This window comes from Salvelinus fontinalis, chromosome 38 (genome assembly GCF_029448725.1).
Source record: "Salvelinus fontinalis isolate EN_2023a chromosome 38, ASM2944872v1, whole genome shotgun sequence".
Lineage (NCBI taxonomy): Eukaryota > Metazoa > Chordata > Actinopteri > Salmoniformes > Salmonidae > Salvelinus > Salvelinus fontinalis.
In genome coordinates this window covers 10,765,829-10,785,758 of record NC_074702.1, presented here as the reverse complement: position 1 = coordinate 10,785,758, position 19,930 = coordinate 10,765,829, and the positions used below count along the sequence as shown (strand labels likewise).

Below are 19,930 nucleotides of genomic sequence, written 5' to 3'. Positions count from 1 at the left end.
AACACTGGACGATTCCAAAACTAGAAATGAGGTGGTAGGCTACATTTTATCCGCAACTATAATTCCCTTTGGCAGTCACTTTGATAGCCTTAATTTAGTGAAAATACGTGTTTTTACTAAAGGATTCATACACATTACTACTTGTATGCGTATACATATCACTAGACTGGGAAAAAAACTATATTTTACTGAAGTAGCTCACCTATGAGTGGTCAATGGTACATTCTATAGTGACTTGAAATTTTACTTTCAGGAACTATCAGGCAGCCCGAACCACAATTACGGTATTGTAAAACGCTAATACCTGTTAGCCATTCAGCAACCTCACCTATTAATATGAAAAAGTCTGTACGTTGATGCACCACATTGCCAATGCATCATTGGTTCGTAGCACTTTATGCTAACCTTATGGTTAGCTAGCTAGCTACTGTATAGCTAGCTGACTATTCCTGTAGCCTGGCTTGACATATGACTAACGAATCCTCGTGTTTTTGGTTTATTTGTGCTAAAGTATTAGTTACTGCAATCGTTATTATTAATAGGCCCCATAATATGTGCCAGTGCACGCCCATTTGTGAATAGGGTTACACATTTCACTTGGAATTGTTTTGCACTACTCTACTGTAGTGACAAAGCTAGATACCCGTTGTTAGTTGCTTTTTGATTCACACACAGTAAGCATCCAACCATCTGCTCAAATCTACCAAGCCTTGATTTTCACTTGGTTTCTTTCTGACACTAGACAGACAAAGTGATGAGCTCAGGAGACTCCAACCCCGCTGCCACACCCACTCCTTGTGTGGACATCCAGGGAGATGGCCGATGGATGTCTTTGGTGTGTATCCTGCTGCCATTTCAGAATAACAGTAGCATATTGTCAATATCCTCTCGTGTCCTGATTCAGAGGGGTTGGGTTAAATGCGGAAGACACATTTCGGTTGAATGCATTCAGTTGTGCAACTGACTAGGTATCGCCTTTCCCTTTCCTCTCTCCTTCTGTCTACAGCATAACCACTTTGTGTCTAACAGCAAGGATAAGGAACCAGATGTCCTGTTTGTAGGAGACTCTCTTGTCCAGCTCTTGCACCAGTTTGAGGTAATCTCTCTATCCCGACAGCTGTAATGGGACTACGAACATTGGTATCATTTGTTGGTTGGAACTTTAGCTAACATAATTTGCCACACTTTAATATTTTCTGATTACAAGTCTTGTCTTTTCAGAAGAAGACATGTTAGCTGCTAGGTTATGCAAGTTGACATACTGGTATTGTGTTCATTTGTTTTTGTCAGGTGTGGCGAGAGCTGTTCTCCCCTCTCCATGCTCTCAACTTTGGGGTGGGTGGTGACGAAACACAGCATGTCTTGTGGAGATTGAGCAATGGAGAGTTGGCCCACATCAGCCCAAAGGTATGTATATACACAGGCAACACGTTAGTACATTACATTAGAGTTGATCATACACTATACACTGCACAGACCCATGGTCCCAAGCTTGTTCCTGGGCCAAAAATCACTTTCAGTATCAATCATTGAGAATGCTTTTAAATGAAGTGGTATGAATGAAACTGCCCACCAAGTTGATGTTTGTGCCTCTGCCTCCACCAGGTTGTGGTGCTGTGGGTGGGCACCCATAATCACGGTCACACTGCAGAACAGATCTGTGGAGGCATTATGGCCATAGTCCAACTCATCAAGGACAAGCTGCCGAAGGCTTACACTCTCGTACTGGTGGGTTTTTCTTCTTCTTTTCTACCACATGTGACTTAAACCATTGTAATGGGAAATGTTTGATTAATCATTTTCCTGTATGTGATTCAATGTTACTAAGTACTGATATTCCTTCCTTTTGACCTGTTTAACTGCCAGAATCAAATGTCTGCCAGTGTTGAATGTTATGGTTAAAATTTGCTGCCAGACTTTGCAGAGGACACACTGGTAATGTATCTGTGACACTGTGATTCTGTAGCAGCTGATGTTGTGACTTCCTACAAGCCTCTCGGGCTGTTGTTTACACAACACTCGGTGCTGTGGGATTAATATATAAGTTCCCTCTCAGAGAAGCCCGTTAGACATTTCTCTTGGCTTCTGCTCTGGAGATGTTCTCCCTGAATTCTTGTAATAAACTGAAATAATTAAAATTAATGTGATTGACTGCGCTCACTTGGAAAATCCCTTTCACAACCATTAACCTTTTATGATAACCCAAACCTAAATTCTGAACTGCATACTTTATGGACTCCATTATCATTGCTAACTATATTGGCACGTTTGTCCTTTCTAGCATGGCAACAGTGTGACTATCATGCACAGGAGGTTGGTGGGGCCTTAATTGGGGAGAATGGGCTTGTGGTAATGTCTGGCGCTGAATCAGTGGAATGGTGTCAAACACATGGTTTTCAGGTGTTTGATGCCATTCCATTTGCTCTATTCCGAACGTTATTATGAACCGTTCTCCCCTCAGCAGCCTCCTGTTCTATCATGTATGTTTCCAACCACAGGGAGTGCTACCCAGGGGTAAGATGCCCAACCCCCTGCGGGAGAGGAACGCCCAGGTCAACAAGCTGGTCAAGGAGACCGTGTCCTCTCTCCCCCATGCCTCCCTCCTCAACGTGGACCCTGGCTTTGTGCACTCGGATGGCAGCATCTCCCACCAGGACCTGTATGACTTCCTCCACCTCACCCCTCAGGGCTACCAGGCTGTGTGCCAGCCGCTACACGCCCACCTCAAGGGCCTGCTGGAGAAACAGGCTGAAAACTGAAGACCAACTGATGGAGAACTGATGGCCAATGACCCAATGACCCCCTCACTACATCAGAGGTAAAAATCCTGGTCCTGGAGAGCCACAAGAGTACAGGCTTTTAGCACATTCACTGCTTTTAGGACACTTTTTAGTATTTAAGTACAGACATTTGTTCCAACCCATGATTCAAATAATGATCTAGTCCTTGATTAGTTGAATCACATTGAATGTTTTGAATGCTGGGCTGGAAGAAAAGCCTGAACTTAAAAGGCTTTCCAGAACCAGGGTTGGTATCCACTGCACAACTCTATTCTGTGGGACCGTACTGTAACTCACCACCAAAATGGCTGAGTTGAGGACCGCTAAGCACTAATAGGATCAAACATCTGTGTTAGTAGTCAGGTTTGACCACTTATCACCATTTGAGATTTGATTGAGCTGATTTGAGAGATTGTCCTTCTCTTCAGTTTCATTCTGTATTATGGATATGGTGCACAATATGTCAGGATCTGTCTTTTCTGGCTGATAGATACTTTATAAGAGCTTCCCCACAGAAGGGTTAGGAGAATCCGAAAACCTACCATACTAAAGGTTTGTTTTGTTTCCTCTCAAAATATCAACATTTCCTGTCTTTTTCTCCTCACTTTGAAAACATCTACAGTCCTATTGATCTGATTGGTTACTAATAATATCATTTAAAATCCCTCAAATTGTGTCCCATATGTGTTTAGACACGGCGACCATTTACGGTGACGATGCAAGAAGGCATCACTTGGCCAGTATGCTCCACTGTTAAAGCATTACTTGTTTCCGGTATCTGTTTACCACTGTTGCTTTTTGTTACTTGTGAAGATTTAGGCTAAATATGTCTTATTTTGGCTGCACAAATATGGAGAATGAAGGGGAAAGATATGGTGTATTTGGAGTGAATGATGAGGGCATTTCAAAGTAGCGCTGAGACTGGTGGGTATTTAGCTTGGATATGACATGATACTGAGTCAGTGTGTATGGATGTGTTGTAGCTAACTTATACTTGTCTTGCACTCTTTATTCAAAGACACTCACCCCACAAGACCTAAGTCCCCCTATAAAAGGCTGCATAGACTGTTTGTATATACTGCATATATAGTCCTAACTGCCTCTATTTTGAATGTTGATTGTGGAAAAACTGAATATGTGATGTCAAAATGCAATGCATTAAAACCAATGAAAGCTTACAGTATGCACGGACATTGCTTCTTTGATGGCTCTGCAAAGAAAAGTTTTTAAACCAAAATAATGACCTTTAGCTGTAGCTTGTCAAAATTTCCAGTGTGTATGTTCCAGTGTGTGTTTGATTGCTTAATGTACTCAAACTAATGGGTGCAGTGAGAGTACACATGGAACACAACAATGGAGAGATGTATTGGGATGACCAAACAGTTTTATACCTGCATGTGATGTTGTGAGCACATCCAAGATACTGTACCTGTACGTGTTGAGTTATGCCTGAGCAGAGAACCACAAGAGAGCTGTCTAGTGACACAGTACTGTGATGAGACGTTGGACCCACTCCTTTGTATGGTTAGTTGGCAGTGTCAGTTGTCGAAGTGTTTACTAGTTCCACCTTACAGCTTCTAACATGCCCGGAAATGGAAGCTCAAGAGACCAAGTGTAAATATCTGTTTTTAAGTTGGTCTTCAGAGATATCATCGACATGGGGATGAATGATCCAGCCAATCCAGCGTAGCGGTGTGGAGTCCAATACCATGACTGATTAATGGAATCCAGCAAGCACCAAACCGTGAAAGAATGTTATGCCGTGAAAGAATGTTCATGTGAGATTTGACTCTGTGCAAACAGAACTTCTCTAACCCTTTCACATAATCTGTCATTTAGTTTGCTCTAATCTATTGAATGATGATCTGGGCAGCATATTGACCTGGGCAGCATATTGACCGATCAGATCAATGATGCTTTTATTTCCTCATTGCTTTGCGAGAGGAATATTTGATCATTGTCTTAATGTTTGCCAAGGAAACACAATTACAGTGTCTGGCTGACAGTTTCAAGTGGCCTTCAAGTCTTCAGGTGAACATTCTATTTAATGAACGTTATTTGTTAGTTTGTTCTGAAAGAAAGTATATTTATTGAACATAAGCCATGAAGCCAGAAGAGTGTTTTGCCATCACAGGTCAGTATCATGAAGAACTCTCATCCACCTGTCAGGCTGACTTCACTCATCAATAACACTATGAGGTGTTGTTTTGGCCAATGTCCACTTTTTCCAAAACGCTTGGCGTATATGACAGAATCCACAAGGCAGGTATAGGTAGGGGCACATGCTTCATAGAACATGGCCCATTTTATCTCAGATTGAGACACACGTCTATATAAAAGGCTGAAGTAACTGCAGAGTTTAGTTGTTCATTCAGTAGTAGCTGCAGAGGTGTGTTTGCACATTCACAAGGATATTGTGGCCAGAGGAATGTGAATAAAGATGCTTTTGCTGTTCTGTGTATTGGCATTCACTGGCCAAGGGCAAGGTAAAGTATTGAACATTCTGTTTGATTTACTGTTGAATGTATTTGGCTTTATAATGTACAGTGAGTTATAGCAGGTTACACGCATTACAGCTGCTACTGGTGTGCATCATATGAGGTGTCTGTGAAAGAACTACATTTAGATCTTAACTCATATGGAGACTGATAGACATCTGCATTTGATTGTTTCTTTCTGATGTTTTGAGCGTTTCATGAATCGTTGCAGACAGAGAGAGCCATCTTATAGTAGTTGCATACAGACATCCATCATACAGAAATATCCATCATACAGACACGTCCATCATACAGAAATATCCGCCGTACAGACATATAAGATAGATGGCGCCGGAAGAAATGGAAGCCGTTTTACGGGTGACCAACCAATTGTGCTATGTGTTTTTTTTCACGTTATTTGTAACTTATTTTGTACATAATGTTTCTACCACAGTATCTTATGGCAAAAAAAGCTTTTGGATATCAGGACAGCGACCATCTCGGATTATACAAAGTTTTTTTCTTCAACAAGCAGGACGCAAAGGATGTACTTCAGACACCTAACAAGGCCGAAATCCCCTTCAATGGCAAGAGAAAGAGACGCAGGTATAGAGTACACAGGGCGGGGTGCCTCGTAAAGTTTTGCCGACGGCGAGTGGGAAATCTGCCCTTACCATGAATATCACTTGCCAGCATACAATCATTGGACAATAAATTAGACGAGGTACGATCACGAATTTCCAACCAACGGGACATCAAAAACGAATATCTTATGTTTCATCGAATCGTGTCTGAATGACGACATGGAAAACATTCAGCTAATGGGATATATACGCTGCACATGCTAGACAGAACAACACACTCCGGTAAGACGAGGGGGGGCGGTCTGTGTATATTTGGAAACAACAGCTGGTGCACAAAATCTAAGGAAGTCTAGATTTTAATCGCCTGAAGTAGAGTATCTCTTGATAAGCTGTAGACCACTCTATTTACCTAGAGTGTTTTCATCAATTTTTGTCGTGGCTGTTTATTTACCACCACAGACTGACGCTTGCACTAAGACCGCACTGAGTCAGCTGTATAAGCAAACAGGAAACCGCTCAACCAGAGGCTGGGGTCTTTAATGCAGGGAAACTTAAATCAGTTTTACCTCATTTCTATCAGCATGTTAAATGTGCAACCAGATGGAAAAAAATTATAGATTACCATTACTCCACACACAGAGACGTGTACAAAGCTCTCCCTCGCCCTCCATTTGGCAAATCTGACCATAATTCTATCCTGCTTACAAGCAAAAATTAAAGCAGGAAGCACCAGTGACTCGGTGTATAAAAAAGTGGTCAGATGAAGCAGATGCTAAACTACAGGTCTGTTTTACTAGCACAGACTGGAATATGTTCCAGGATTCTTCAGATGGCATTGAGGAGTACACCACATCAGTCACTGGCTTTATCAATAAGTGCATCGAGGACTGTACAGTGACTGTACGTACATACCTCAACCAGAAGCCATGGATTACAGGCAACATTCACACTGAGCTAAAGGTTAGAGCTGTCGCTTTCAAGGTGCGGGACTCTAACACGGAAGCTTATAAGAAATCCTGCTATGACGAACCAACCAGGCAAAGCACCAATACAGAACTAAGATTGAGTTGTACTACATCAGCTCAGATGCTTGTCGGATGTGGCAGGGCCTGCAAACTATTACAGATTACAAAGGGAAGCACAGCCACGAGCTGCCCAGTGACACGAGCCTACCAGACAAGCTAAATCACTTCTATGCTTGCTTCGAGGCAAGCAACACTGAGGCATGCATGAGAGCATCAGCTGTTCCGGACGACTCTGTGATCACGCTCTCCGTAGCCGACATGAGTAAGACCTTTAAACAGGTCAACATTCCCAAGGCCGCTGGGCCAGACGGATTACGAGGACGTGTGCTCCAGGCATGTGCTGACCAACTGGCAGGTGTCTTCACTGACATTTTCAACATGTCCCTGATTGAGTCTGTAATACCAACATGCTTCAAGCAGACCACCATAGTCCCTGTGCCCAAGAGCACTAAGATAACCTGCCTAAATGACTACAGACCCGTAGCACTCACGTCCATAGCCATGAAGTGCTTTGAAAGGCTGGTAATGGCTCACATTAACACCATTATCCCAGAAACGCTAGACCCACTCCAATTTGCATACCGCTCAAACAGATCCACAGATGATGAATTCCCTATTGCACTCCACACTGCCCTTTCCCACCAGGACAAAAGGAACACCTACGTGAGAATGCTATTCACTGACTACAGCTCAGCGTTCAACACCCTAGTGCCCTCAAAGCTCATCCCTAAGCTAAGGATCCTGGGACTAAACACCTCCCTCTGCAACTAGATCCTGGATTTCCTGACGGGCCGCACCCAGGTGGTGAGGGTAGGGAGCAACACATCTGCCACGCTGATCCTCAACATTGGAGCCCCTCAGGGGTGCATTCTCAGTCCCCAACTCTACTCCCTGTTCACCCACGACTGCATAGTTGGGCACAACTCCAACTCAATCATCAAGTTTGCGGATGACACAACAGTAGTAGGCTTGATTACCAACAACGACGAGACAGCCTACAGGGAGGAGGTTAGGGCTCTGGGAGTGTGGTGCCAGGAAAATTATTTCTCACTCAACATCAACAAAACAAAGGAGATGATCGTGCACTTCAGGAAACAGCAGAGGGAGCACCCCTCAAATCGACTTTACCACGGTAGAGAAGGTGAAAAGTTTCAAGATCCTCGGCGTACATATCATTGACAAACTGAAATGGTCCACCCACACAGACAGTGTGGTTCTGAGGAAGGCACAACAGGAGGCTGAAGAAATTTGGATTGTCACCTAAAACCCTCACAAACTTTTACAGATTCACAATTGAGAGCATCCTGTCGGACTGTATCACTAACTGTTACCGCAACTACACCGCCCACAACCGCAAGGCTCTCCAGAGGGTGGTGCGGTCTGCACAACGCATCATCGGTGGCAAATTACCTGCCCTCCAGGACACCTACACTACCTGTCAGGAAGGCCAAAAAGATCATCAAGGACAGCAGCCACCCGAGCCACTGCCTGTTCACCCCACTATCATCCAGAAGGCGAGGTCAGTACAAGTGCATCAAAGCTGGGACCGAGAGACTGAAAAACAGCTTCTTACTTAAGGCCATCAGACTGTGAAATAGCCATCACTAGCACAGAGGCTGCTGCCTATATACACAGACTTGAAATCACCGGCCACTTTAATAAATGTAACACTAGTCACTTTAATAGTTTACATATCTTGCATTACTCATCTCATATGTGTATACTGTATTCTAAGCTATTCTACTGTATCTTAGTCTATGCCGCGCTGACATTGCCCGTCCATATATTTATATATTCTTAATTCCATCCCTTTACTTAGATTTGTGTTTATTGGGTATATGTTGTGAAATTGTTAGATATTACTTGTTACATATTACTGCACTGTCGGAGCTACCCACACCCTGTTTTGCCCGAGTACCTTTTTCCCACTGTATTTTTTGTTGACACACAGGGGTGTTTTCATGACCCACAGGGACTTCAGGATATTACTTGTCTAATCTAACTAATCTAATAGTGAGCTGGGTTGATGTCTCTGATTCACCTATCACAGTGAGGGTGGAGGTGGCTGAGGGCTGGTGCTCTGGACCACATAGACCCTGAGTCGACCACTTAAATAGAGGTCAGAGTCAGAGTCCCCGTGCTGATGTCCACCGAGGCCCTGCTGTTGTGGCTCGGGAACACAGCCTGCTGGCCTCCTGACCAGGTCAGGATCTGAGCGTCCCCCACAGCCCAGCTGCTGCTCTGCAACTGAGTGGCCGGAGACAGGATCAAGGTCACCGTGTTGCCCCCACAGCCCGGGTTCTCAGATGGAAGCACCTTCTCAGTGCTGGAGCTCAGCACACCTGGAGAAGAGTGGAAAGATGGGTCTTTAGCATCCAGTGGTCAACAATCCTGGTCCTGGAACACAACAGGGTGTACTCACTTTTGTTTCTCTTCCAGCTAAACAGTTGCTGATTAAGAAATACATTAGTTGAATTCACAGTTTTAGTTGTTTTTGAAGTGATATTATCACAATCAAATATGAACTTGAGGTCACTAGTCTTTAAAATGCAATATTTTGGGGACATTTGTTAGAGCCTACCTGGTAAACACAACTTTGTCATTTATTAGGAAATTATATAATACAAATACAATAAACAGGTACTCAATCAAAAAAAGTTTTCACAAACTATCTAGTCTAAAATTGTATCCCCTTTAGTACAAGTTGTAATGACTAAATTCACATTTTGCTTTCAATGTCTCTATTTTACACTCATTTCTCTGTGAATTCACAGTATATGAAACTGAAATGTATCTCCCTGAGTTACTTGTATTATTGAAAAATAAGACGTTACCTTGTATCAAAGCCAGTAGAAGAACATGTGGGACTCTTCCTCTTGTCTCCCCCATTGTGATTAGGTGGTCTATGAGTGCTCCTACACTTTTATATTAGTACATATCTTTATATGCCAGTGTCCATCATATAGTACTTGTTCTTGTCAAACTACAACAGAGGTCTAATATTTAGTCATTTTTTTCCCTGCAAACATTTTCCTTGGTTTCATGGTGTGAATGACCAATTAGGGTAATCTGATTGACAAATGATGACAGAGAATATGTGTGATCTCCGAGTTGCCTATCCCCCTTCATCCCTCCTGTCTGTCTCCTTCACACTTTGATACAGTAGGTAGCCTTATTGTGGCAATGGCATTGTAGTAAAGAATCATTACAAATATTTTCACCGATCAATTAGACACAATATATATATATATAAATAGGATTACTTCTATACTATTTAATTCTGTGTAGTTTAAGTCTATATTTTCTGACGACAGCTTTACTGGTTAGGAACAGGGCTACAGTCTCTTACAAAACACCATGACAACAAAATGTGTTAAATGTTTATAATGTAGTCAGCAAGTACAGAATAGAATGGTACATATTGTACATCAAGTATCATATACAGTGGGGCAAAAAAGTATTTAGTCAGCCACCAATTGTGCAAGTTCTCCCACCTAAAAAGATGAGAGAGGCCTGTAATTTCCATCATAGGTACACTTCAACTATGACAGACAAAATGAGAAAAAAAAATCCAGAAAATCACATTGTAGGATTTTTAATGAATTTATTTGTGGTGGAAAATAAGTATTTGGTCAATAACAACAGTTTATCTCAATACTTTGTTATATACCCTTTGTTGGCAATGACAGAGGTCAAACGTTTTCTGTAAGTCTTCACAAGGTTTTCACACACTGTTGCTGGTATTTTGGCCCATTCCTCCATGCAGATCTCCTCTAGAGCAGTGATGTTTTGGGGCTGTTGCTGGGCAACACGGACTTTCAACTCCCTTCAAAGATTTTCTATGGGGTTGAGATCTGGAGACTGGCTAGGCCACTCCAGGACCTTGAAATGCTTCTTACGAAGCCAATCCTTCGTTGCCCGGGCGGTGTGTTTGGGACATGGCCCCATTCATTCTTTCCTTTACACGGATCAGTCGTCCTGGTCCCTTTGCAGAAAAACATCCCCAAAGCATGATGTTTCCACCCCCATGCTTCACAGTAGGTATGGTGTTCTTTGGATGCAACTCAGCATTTTTTGTCCTCCAAACACGAGGAGTTGAGTTTAACAAAAAGTTATATTTTGGTTTCATCTGACATTCTCCCAATCTTCTTCTGGATCATCCAAATGCTCTCTAGCAAACTTCAGACGGGCCTGGACATGTACTGGCTTAAGCAGGGGGACACATCTGGCACTGCAGGATTTGAGTCCCTGGCGGCGTAGTGTGTTACTGATGGTAGGCTTTGTTACTTTGGTCCCAGCTCTCTGCAGGTCATTCACTAGGTCCCCCCGTGTGGTTCTGGGATTTTTGCTCACCGTTCTTGTGATCATTTTGACCCCACAGGATGAGATCTTGCGTGGAGCCCCAGATCGAGGGAGATTATCAGTTGTCTTGTATATCTTCCATTTCCTAATAATTGCTCCCACAGTTTATTTCTTCAAACCAAGCTGCTTACCTATTTCAGATTCAGTCTTCCCAGCCTGGTGCAGGTCTACAATTTTGTTTCTTGTGTCCTTTGACAGCTCTTTGGTCTTCGCCATAGTGGAGTTTGGAGTGTGACTGTTTGAGGTTGTGGACAGGTGTCTTTTATAACAAGTTCAAACAGGTGCCATTATTACAGGTAACGAGTGGAGGACAGAGGAGCCTCTTAAAGAAGAAGTTACAGGTCTGTGAGAGCCAGAAATCTTGCTTGTTTGTAGGTGACCAAATACTTATTTTCCACCATAATTTGCAAATAAATTCATTAAAAATCCTACAATGTGATTTTCTGATTTTTTTTTCTGATTTTGTCTGTCATAGTTGAAGTGTACCTATGATGAAAATTACAGGCCTCTCTCATCTTTTTAAGTGAGGGAACTTGCACAATTGGTGGCTGACTAAATACTTTTTTGCCCCACTGTATATCGTGTCTGTGATATTGTAACGTAATAATTTAGCATTGACATTCCCATTTCACAATTTTCAAATATTGAGAAATCTCCCTCTGTTATTCCTGTCAGTGTGTGTGTAACAAGGCAAAAACATATTCCCTTCACATCTCCCAGGTCAACACCTGTAGAATTGTGTAATCTGTGGGGACAGGTCCCTATCAGAGAACACTTGAGCACAGCTATGTGTCTATGCCAGATCAGGTTTGATTGATGAACAGTGGAGGATAATGTGTTTTTTTGTAACCTTTATTTAACCAGGCAAGTCAGTTAAGAACAAATTCTTATTTACAATGACGGCCTACCCGACCAAACCCGGACGACGCTGGGCCAATTGTGCACCACCCTATGGGACTCCCAATCACGGCCGGATGTAATAGAGCCTGGATTCGAACCAGGGACTTTAGTGACACCTCTTGCACTGAGATGCAGTGCCATAGACCTCTGCCTGTTGTTATCTAACTGTCCAACCGAGGAGCATGAATAGAGGAGCAAACTGGTCATGCGAAAGACATTCAGCTATTCTATGAAACCAACATAAGTACCCACATGCTGTATTACAAAGCTTTCAGGTTGAGGGTAAGAGGTCATATTAACCAACATAAAGCCCTGAGGGAGAGAACAGGCACCCAATGATAACAACATCAAAACATGAGAGCTGAGTTGAACAGTGGGACATTGTACTAATCTCTATTCAGAGCCTAAATGTGCTTCCTGCTCGTGTAACAAGTGTTGTATTTCATGTCATATAATTACACAAAATCTGAACAGTTCCCATGCCTGATATTAATGTACATTCCTTTTGTTGGTGTTTGTGCCCTTTTTAATGTCACACACTTCCTTCTCCTTCTGTTCCCCCTCATAAACATCCCCTGCCCCCTTACCTCTTCCCTGTCTACACTGTCTACTCTACACTGTCATGGAAGAGGAAGGTTACAGTGAAATTATCCCCTGGAAATCATAACCAAATCTTCTTAATATGGAGTTAAACCCCCTCGACCTCTGAATGCTCTGCTATGAAAAGCCAACAAACATTTACTCGTGAGGTACTGACCTGTTGCACACTCTACAACCAATGTGATTATTATTTGAACATGTTGGTCATTTATGAACGTTTGAATGTCTTGAAAAACAATCTGACCTTATTGCAATGTACTCTTATAATCTCCACCCGGCACAGCCAGAAGATGACTGGTCACCCTTCAGAGCTTGGTTCCTCTCTAGTTTTCTTCCTAGGTTCCTGCATTTCTAGGCAGTTTTCCTAGGCACTGTTCTTCTACATCTGCATCAAAATAAAATAAAATAAAATGTTGGTTAGCAGATGTACACATGGTTAGCAGATGTTAATGCGAGTGTAGCGAAATGCTTGTGCTTCTAGTTCCGACAATGCAGTAATAACCAACGAGTATGTTAGCGGTGGCTGTTTAACTTCTTTGGACTGCAAGCCGGAAGCCGGGCACAATATGACAACAGCCACTTCAAGTGCAGGGCACGAAATTCAAAAGATATTTTTTAGAAATATTTAACTTTCACACATTTACAAGTCCAATACAGCAAATAAAAGATAAACATATTGTGAATCCAGCCAACATGTCCGATTTTTAAAATGTTTTACAGCGAAAACACCACGTATATTTATGTTAGCTCACCACCAAATACAAAAAAGGACAGACATTTTTCACAGCACAGGTAGCATGCACAAAACCAACCTAACTAACCAAGAACCAACCAAACTAACCAAGAAACAACTTCATCAGATGACAGTCTTATAACATGTTATACAATAAATCAATGTTTTGTTCGAAAAATGTGCATATTTGAGGTATAAATCAGTTTTACATTGCAACTACCATCACAGCTACCGTCACAAATAGCACCGAAGCAGCCAGAGTAATTACAGACACCAACGTGAAATACCTAAATACTCATCATAAAACATTTCTGAAAAATACATGGTGTACAGCAAATGAAAGACAAGCATCTTGTGATTCCAGACAATATTTCCGATTTCTTAAGTGTTTTACAGCGAAAACACAATATAGCATTATATTAGTTTACCACAATAGCCAGAAACACAAGCCATTTACCAGCAGCAAAAGTTAGCGATCGTAACAAACCAGCAAAAGATATATCATTTTTGACTAACCTTGATAAGCTTCATCAGATGACAGTCCTATAACATCAGGTTATACGTACACTTATGTTTTGTTCGAAAATGTGCATATTTAGAGCTGAAATCAGTGGTTATACATTGTGCTAACGTAGCATCTTTTTCCCAGAATGTGCAGATATTTTTATGACACTCAACTATTCTTACCAAATAACTATTCATAAACGTTACTAAAAAATACATGTTGTATAGGAAATGATAGATACACTAGTTCTTAATGTAATCGCCGTGTTAGAATTCTAAAAATAACTTCATTACGACATCCAGCTTAGTTATAGCGAGAGAGTGCCCAAAATCTGGGCGCAAACTACTAGTACACATGTTCGACAGATATATGAAATAGCATCATAAAATGGGTCCTACTTTTGATGATCTTCCATCAGAATGTTGTACAAGGGGTCCTTTGTCGGGAACAATCATCGTTGTTTGGTTTTAGAATGTCCTCTTCTCTAGTTAGCACGGAAAGCTAGCAAAGTGGCGCGAAGCTCTCCTTCGTGAACAAACGCAGACAAAGCAACACGCCTAACGTCCCGAAAAAATGTCAATAATCTAATAAAACTATATTGAAAAAATATACTTTACGATGATATTGTCACATTTATCAAATAAAATCAAAGCCGGAGATATTAGTCGTCTATAACGACAGCTTTACAGAAGGCAATTCTAGGTCCCTTCTCGCGCGTTCCAGAAAACAGGAAATTGGGGTCACGTCATGCCAAGAGCTTTTATTCGACCTCAGATCATGTTATACACTCCATTCTTCTCTCACTGCCTGTTGACATCTAGTGGAAGGCGTATGAAGTGCATGTATACTACTACATATCAAGCACATTTATAGGCAGATCGATTTCAGATTTTCCACTTTCCACCTGTTAGGAAGTTTGCTGCAAAATGAGTTCTGTTTTACTCACAGATATAATTCAAATGGTTTTAGAAACTAGAGAGTGTTTTCTATCCAATAGTAATAATAATATGCATATTGTACGAGCAAGAATTGAGTACGAGGCCGTTTGAAATGGGCACCTTTTATCCAGGCTACTCAATACTGCCCCTGCAGCCCAAAGAGGTTTTAACAGTCTGATGGCCTTGAGATAGAAGCTGTATTTCAGTCTCGGTCCCTGCTTTGATGCATCTGTACTGACTTCGCCTTCTGGATGATAGCGGGGTGAACAGGCAGTGGTTCGGGTGGTTGTTGTCCTTGATGATCTTTACGGCCTTGCTGTGACATCGGGTGGTGTAGGTGTCTTGGAGGGCAGGTAGTTTGCCCCCGGTGATGCGTTGTTAAGACCTCACTACCCTCTGGAGAGCCTTACGGTTGTGGGCGGAGCAGTTGCCATACCAGGTGGTGATACAGCCCGACAGGATGCTCTCGATTGTGCATCTGTAGAAGTTTGTGAGTGCTTTTGGTGACAAGACAAATTTCTTTAGCCTGCTGAGGTTGAAGAGGCGCTGCTGCGCCTTCTTCACCACGCTGTCTGTGTAGGTGGACCAATTCAGTTTGTCTGAGATGTGTACGCCGAGGAACTTAAAACTTACTATCCTCTCCACTACTGTCCCGTCGATGTGGATAGGGGGGTGCTCCCTCTGCTGTTTCCTGAAGTCCACGATCATCTCCTTTATTTTGTTGACGTTGAGTGTGAGGTTATTTTCCTGACACCACACTCCGAGGGCCCTCATCTCCTCCCTCTAGGCCGCCTCGTCGTTGTTGGTAATCAAGGCTACCACTGTAGTGTCATTTGCAAACTTGATGATTGAGTTGGAGGCGTGCATGGCCATGCAGTCGTGGGTGAACAGGGAGTACAGGAGAGGGCTCAGAACGCACCCTTGTGGGGCCCCAGTGTTGAGGATCAGCGGAGTGGAGAAGATGTTACCTACCCTCACCACCTGGGGGCGGCCCGTCAGGAAGTCCAGTACCCAGTTGCACAGGGCGGGGTCGAGACCCAGGTAAGCAAATTGGAGTGAGTCTAGGGTGTCAGGTAGGGTGGAGGTGATATGGTCCTTGACTAGTCTCTCAAAGCACTTCATGATGACGGAAGTGAGTGCTATGGGGCGGTAGTCGTTTAGCTCAGTTACCTTATCTTTCATGGGAACAGGAACAATGGTGGCCCTCTTGAAGCATGTGGGGACAGCAGACTGGGATCCTGTTAAGGCAAGGGCTGATTTCAAGGTTTTACTGTTAACCTACAAAGCGTTACATGGGCTTGCTCCTACCTATCTTTCCGAGTTGGTCCTGCCGTACATACCTACACGTACGCTACGGTCACAAGACGCAGTCCTCCTAATTGTCCCTAGAATTTCTAAGCAAACAGCTGGAGGCAGGGCTTTCTCCTATAGATCTCCATTTTTATGGAATGGTCTGCCTACCCATGTGAGAGACGCAGACTTGGTCTCAACCTTTAAGTCTTTACTGAAGACTTATCTCTTCAGTAGGTCATGTGATTGAGTGTAGTCTGGCCCAGGAGTGTGAAGGTGAACGGAAAGGCTCTGGAGCAACGAACCACCCTTGCTGTCTCTGCCTGGCCGGTTCCCCTCTCTCCACTGGGATTCTCTGCCTCTAACCCTATAACAGGGGCTGAGTCACTGGCTTACTGGTGCTCTTTCATGCCATCCCTAGGATGGGTGCGTCACTTGAGTGGGTTGAGTTACTGACGTGATCTTCCTATCTGGGTTGGCGACCCCCCTTGGTTTGTGCTGTGGTGGAGATCTTTGTGGGCTATACTCGGCCTTGTCTCAGGATTGTAAGTTGGTGGTTGAAGATATCCCTCTAGTGATGCGGGGGCTGTGCTTTGGCAAAGTGGGTGGGGTTATATCCTTCCTATTTGGCCCTGTCCGGGGGTATCATCGGATGGGGCTACAGTGCCTCCTGACCCCTCCTGTCTCAGCCTCCAGTATTTATGCTGCAGTAGTTTATGTGTCGGGGGGCTAGGGTCAGTTGGTTATATCTGGAGTACTTCTCCTGTCTTATCCGGTGTCCTGTGTGAATTTAAGTATGCTCTCTCTAATTCTCTCCTTCTCTCTTTCTTTCTCTCTCTCGGAGGACCTGAGCCCTAGGACCATGCGTCAGGACTACCGGGCATGATGACTCCTTGCTGTCCCCAGTCCACCTGGCCTTGCTGCTGTTCCAGTTTCAACTGTTCTGCCCGCGGCTATGGAACCCTGACCTGTCCACCGGATGTGCTACCTGTCCCAGACCTGCTGTTTTCAACTCTCTAGAGACCGCAGGAGCGGTAGAGATACTCTTAATGATCGGCTATGAAAAGCCAACTGACATTTACTCCTGATTATTATTTGACCATGCTGGTCATTTATGAACATTTGAACATCTTGGCATAGTTCTGTTATAATCTCCACCCGGCACAGCCAGAAGAGGACTGGCCACCCCTCATAACCTGGTTCCTCTCTAGGTTTCTTCCTAGGTTTTGGCCTTTCTAGGGAGTTTTTCCTAGCCACCGTGCTTCTACACCTGCATTGCTTGCTGTTTGGGGTTTTAGGCTGGGTTTCTGTACAGCACTTTGAGATATTAGCTGATGTACGAAGGGCTATATAAAATAAACTTGATTGATTGATTGACTGGGATAAGGATTGATTGAATATGTCCGTAAACACACCAGCCAGCTGGTCTCCGCATGCTCTGAGGACGCGGCTGTGGATGCCGTCTGGGCCTGCAGCCTTGCGAGGGTTAACACGTTTAAATGTTTTACTCACGTCGGCTGAAGTGAAGGAGAGTCCACAGGTTTTGGTAGCGTGCCGTGTCAGTGGCACTCTATTGTCCTCAAAGCAGGCAAAAAAGTTTAGTATGTCTGGGAGCAAGACATCCTGGTCCGTGACGGGGCTGGTTTTCTTTTTGTAATCCATGATTGACTGTAGACCCTGCCACATACCTCTTGTGTCTGCGCCGTTGAATTGCGACTCTACTTTGTTTCTATACTGACGCTTAGCTTGTTTGATTGCCTTGCGGAGGGAATAGCTACACTGTTTCTATTTGGTCATGTTTCCGGTCACCTTGCCCTGATTAAAAGCAGTGGTTCGCGCTTTCAGTTTCGCGCGAATGCTGCCATCAATCCACGGTTTCTGGTTAGGGAATGTTGTAACAGTTGCTGTGGGTACGACATCGCCGATGCACTTGCTAATAAACTTGCTCACCGAATCAGCGTATTCGTCAATGTTATTGTTTGACGCAATGCGGAACATATCCCAGTCCATGTGATTGAAGCAATCTTGAAGTGTGGAATCAGATTGGTCGGACCAGCGTTGAACAGACCTGAGCGCGGGAGCTTCCTGTTTTAGTTTCTGTCTATAAGTTGGAAGCAACAAAATGGAGTCGTGGTCAGCTTTTCCGAAGGGAGGGCGGGGGAGGGCCTTATATGCATCACGGAAGTTAGAATATCAATGATCCAGGGTTTTACCAGCTCTGGTTGCACAATTGATATGCTGATAGAATTTAGGGAGTCTTGTTTTCAGATTGGCCTTGTTAAAATCCCCATCTACAATGAATGCAGCCTCAGGATATGTGGTTTCCAGTTTACATAGAGTCAAATGAAGTTCGTTCAGGGCCACCGATGTGTCTGCTTGGGGGGGAATATATGAGGCTGTGATTATAATCGAAGAGAATTCTCTTGGTAGATAATGCGGTCGACATTTGATTGTGAGTATTTCTAAGTCAGGTGAACAGAAGGACTTGAGTTGCTGTATGTTGTTATGATCCCACCACGTCTCGTTAATCATAAGGCATAACCCCCCCCCCCCCCCCCCCCGTTCGTTTGCTCTTAGATTAAGGATCCCTATTGTTCCTGTTGATGTGCCCTTCCCTGTACATTCCTTAGATAGTCGTCCTTTAGGGTCGGGTCTGATTAGGGAGGTCACAGCTCAACTATGTATGATAACGCAGGAGGGTCATGAGGAGAGAATTAGTCTTTTCCTGATCGATTCTCCTGCGTTTCCTGTGGTGTTGGGGTTTCCCTGGTTGGCCCATCATGACCCCACTATTTCGTGGCAACAGAAGACTCTCAAGGGATGGTCACGTCAGTGCTCAGGGAGGTGTATAGGTGTTTCCATAGGTGCAATTACGGTGGAGAGTCCAAACCAGGTCTCCACCATGCACATCCCCCTGAATATGCCGATTTGGCTCTCGCCTTCTGTAAAAAGAAGGCGACTCAACTACCACCCCATCGACGGAGGGATTGTGCGATAAATCTCCTGGTAGACGCAGCTCTTCCCAGGAGTCACGTGTATCCTCTGTCACAGGAGGAGACGGCGGCTATGGAAACATATGTCACCGAATCTCTGGGACAGGGATACATTCAGCCTTCCACTTCACCAGCCTCCTCGAGTTTATTTTTTGTGAAAAAGAAGGATGGAGGTTTACGCCCGTGCATTGACTATAGAGGTTTAAATCAGATCACGGTGAAGTATAGTTACCCTCTGCCTCTCATAGCCAGTATGACTGAGTCATTGCATGGGGCGCGCTTCTTCACCAAATTGGATCTCAGGAGTGCTTACAACCTGGTGCGTATCCAGGAGGGAGATGAGTGGAAGACGGCATTTAGTACAACCTCTGGGCACTATGAGTACCTCGTCATGCCGTACGGGTTGATGAATGCTCCATCCGTCTTCCAGTCCTTTTTAGACAAGATTTTCAGGGACCTGCACGGCCAGGGTGTAGTAGTGTATTTAGATGACATTCTAATATACTCCACTACACGCACCGAGCATGTGTCTCTGGTGCGCAAGATGCTTGGTCGACTGCTGGAGCATGACCTGTACGTTAATGCTGAGAAATGTCTGTTCTTCCAACAGTCCATCTCCTTCCTAGGGTACCGCCTGTTTGAGTCAGGGGTGGAGATGGCAAATGACCGCATTTCAGCCGTGCGTATTTGGCGGACTCCAACCACGGTAAGGAGGTGCAGCGGTTCTTAGGGTTTGCCAAGTA

At 43.8% G+C, this 19,930-nt stretch overlaps 1 protein-coding gene across 3 annotated transcripts; it reads left to right on the top strand.

The window, feature by feature from the left end:
* Window positions 1-180: 180 nt before the first annotated feature.
* Window positions 181-3,958, top strand: LOC129837465 (platelet-activating factor acetylhydrolase IB subunit alpha1-like). Of its 3 annotated transcripts, none has more exons than XM_055903637.1 (6): window positions 181-284; window positions 743-835; window positions 1,007-1,096; window positions 1,291-1,407; window positions 1,606-1,728; window positions 2,499-3,958. In XM_055903637.1, exons 2-6 carry the CDS (start codon window positions 755-757, stop codon window positions 2,757-2,759), a joined length of 672 nt encoding a protein of 223 aa, XP_055759612.1. In that variant the 5' UTR covers window positions 181-284; window positions 743-754; the 3' UTR covers window positions 2,760-3,958. The 3 variants fall into 3 exon arrangements, with proteins under 3 accessions (XP_055759612.1, XP_055759610.1, XP_055759609.1); XM_055903635.1 differs by lacking the exon at window positions 181-284 and adding an exon at window positions 322-348; XM_055903634.1 differs by lacking the exon at window positions 181-284 and adding an exon at window positions 342-383.
* Window positions 3,959-19,930: the final 15,972 nt, after the last annotated feature.

Excerpts from the sequence above, each read along its gene's own strand:
- LOC129837465 (XM_055903634.1), top strand. The coding sequence starts at position 357 with ATGCACCACATTGCCAATGCATCATTG. Across the intron at positions 836-1,006 it reads ATGGCCGATGGATGTCTTTG|CATAACCACTTTGTGTCTAA; the intron begins GTGTGTATCCTG and ends TTCTGTCTACAG. Across the intron at positions 1,729-2,498 it reads AGGCTTACACTCTCGTACTG|GGAGTGCTACCCAGGGGTAA; the intron begins GTGGGTTTTTCT and ends TTCCAACCACAG.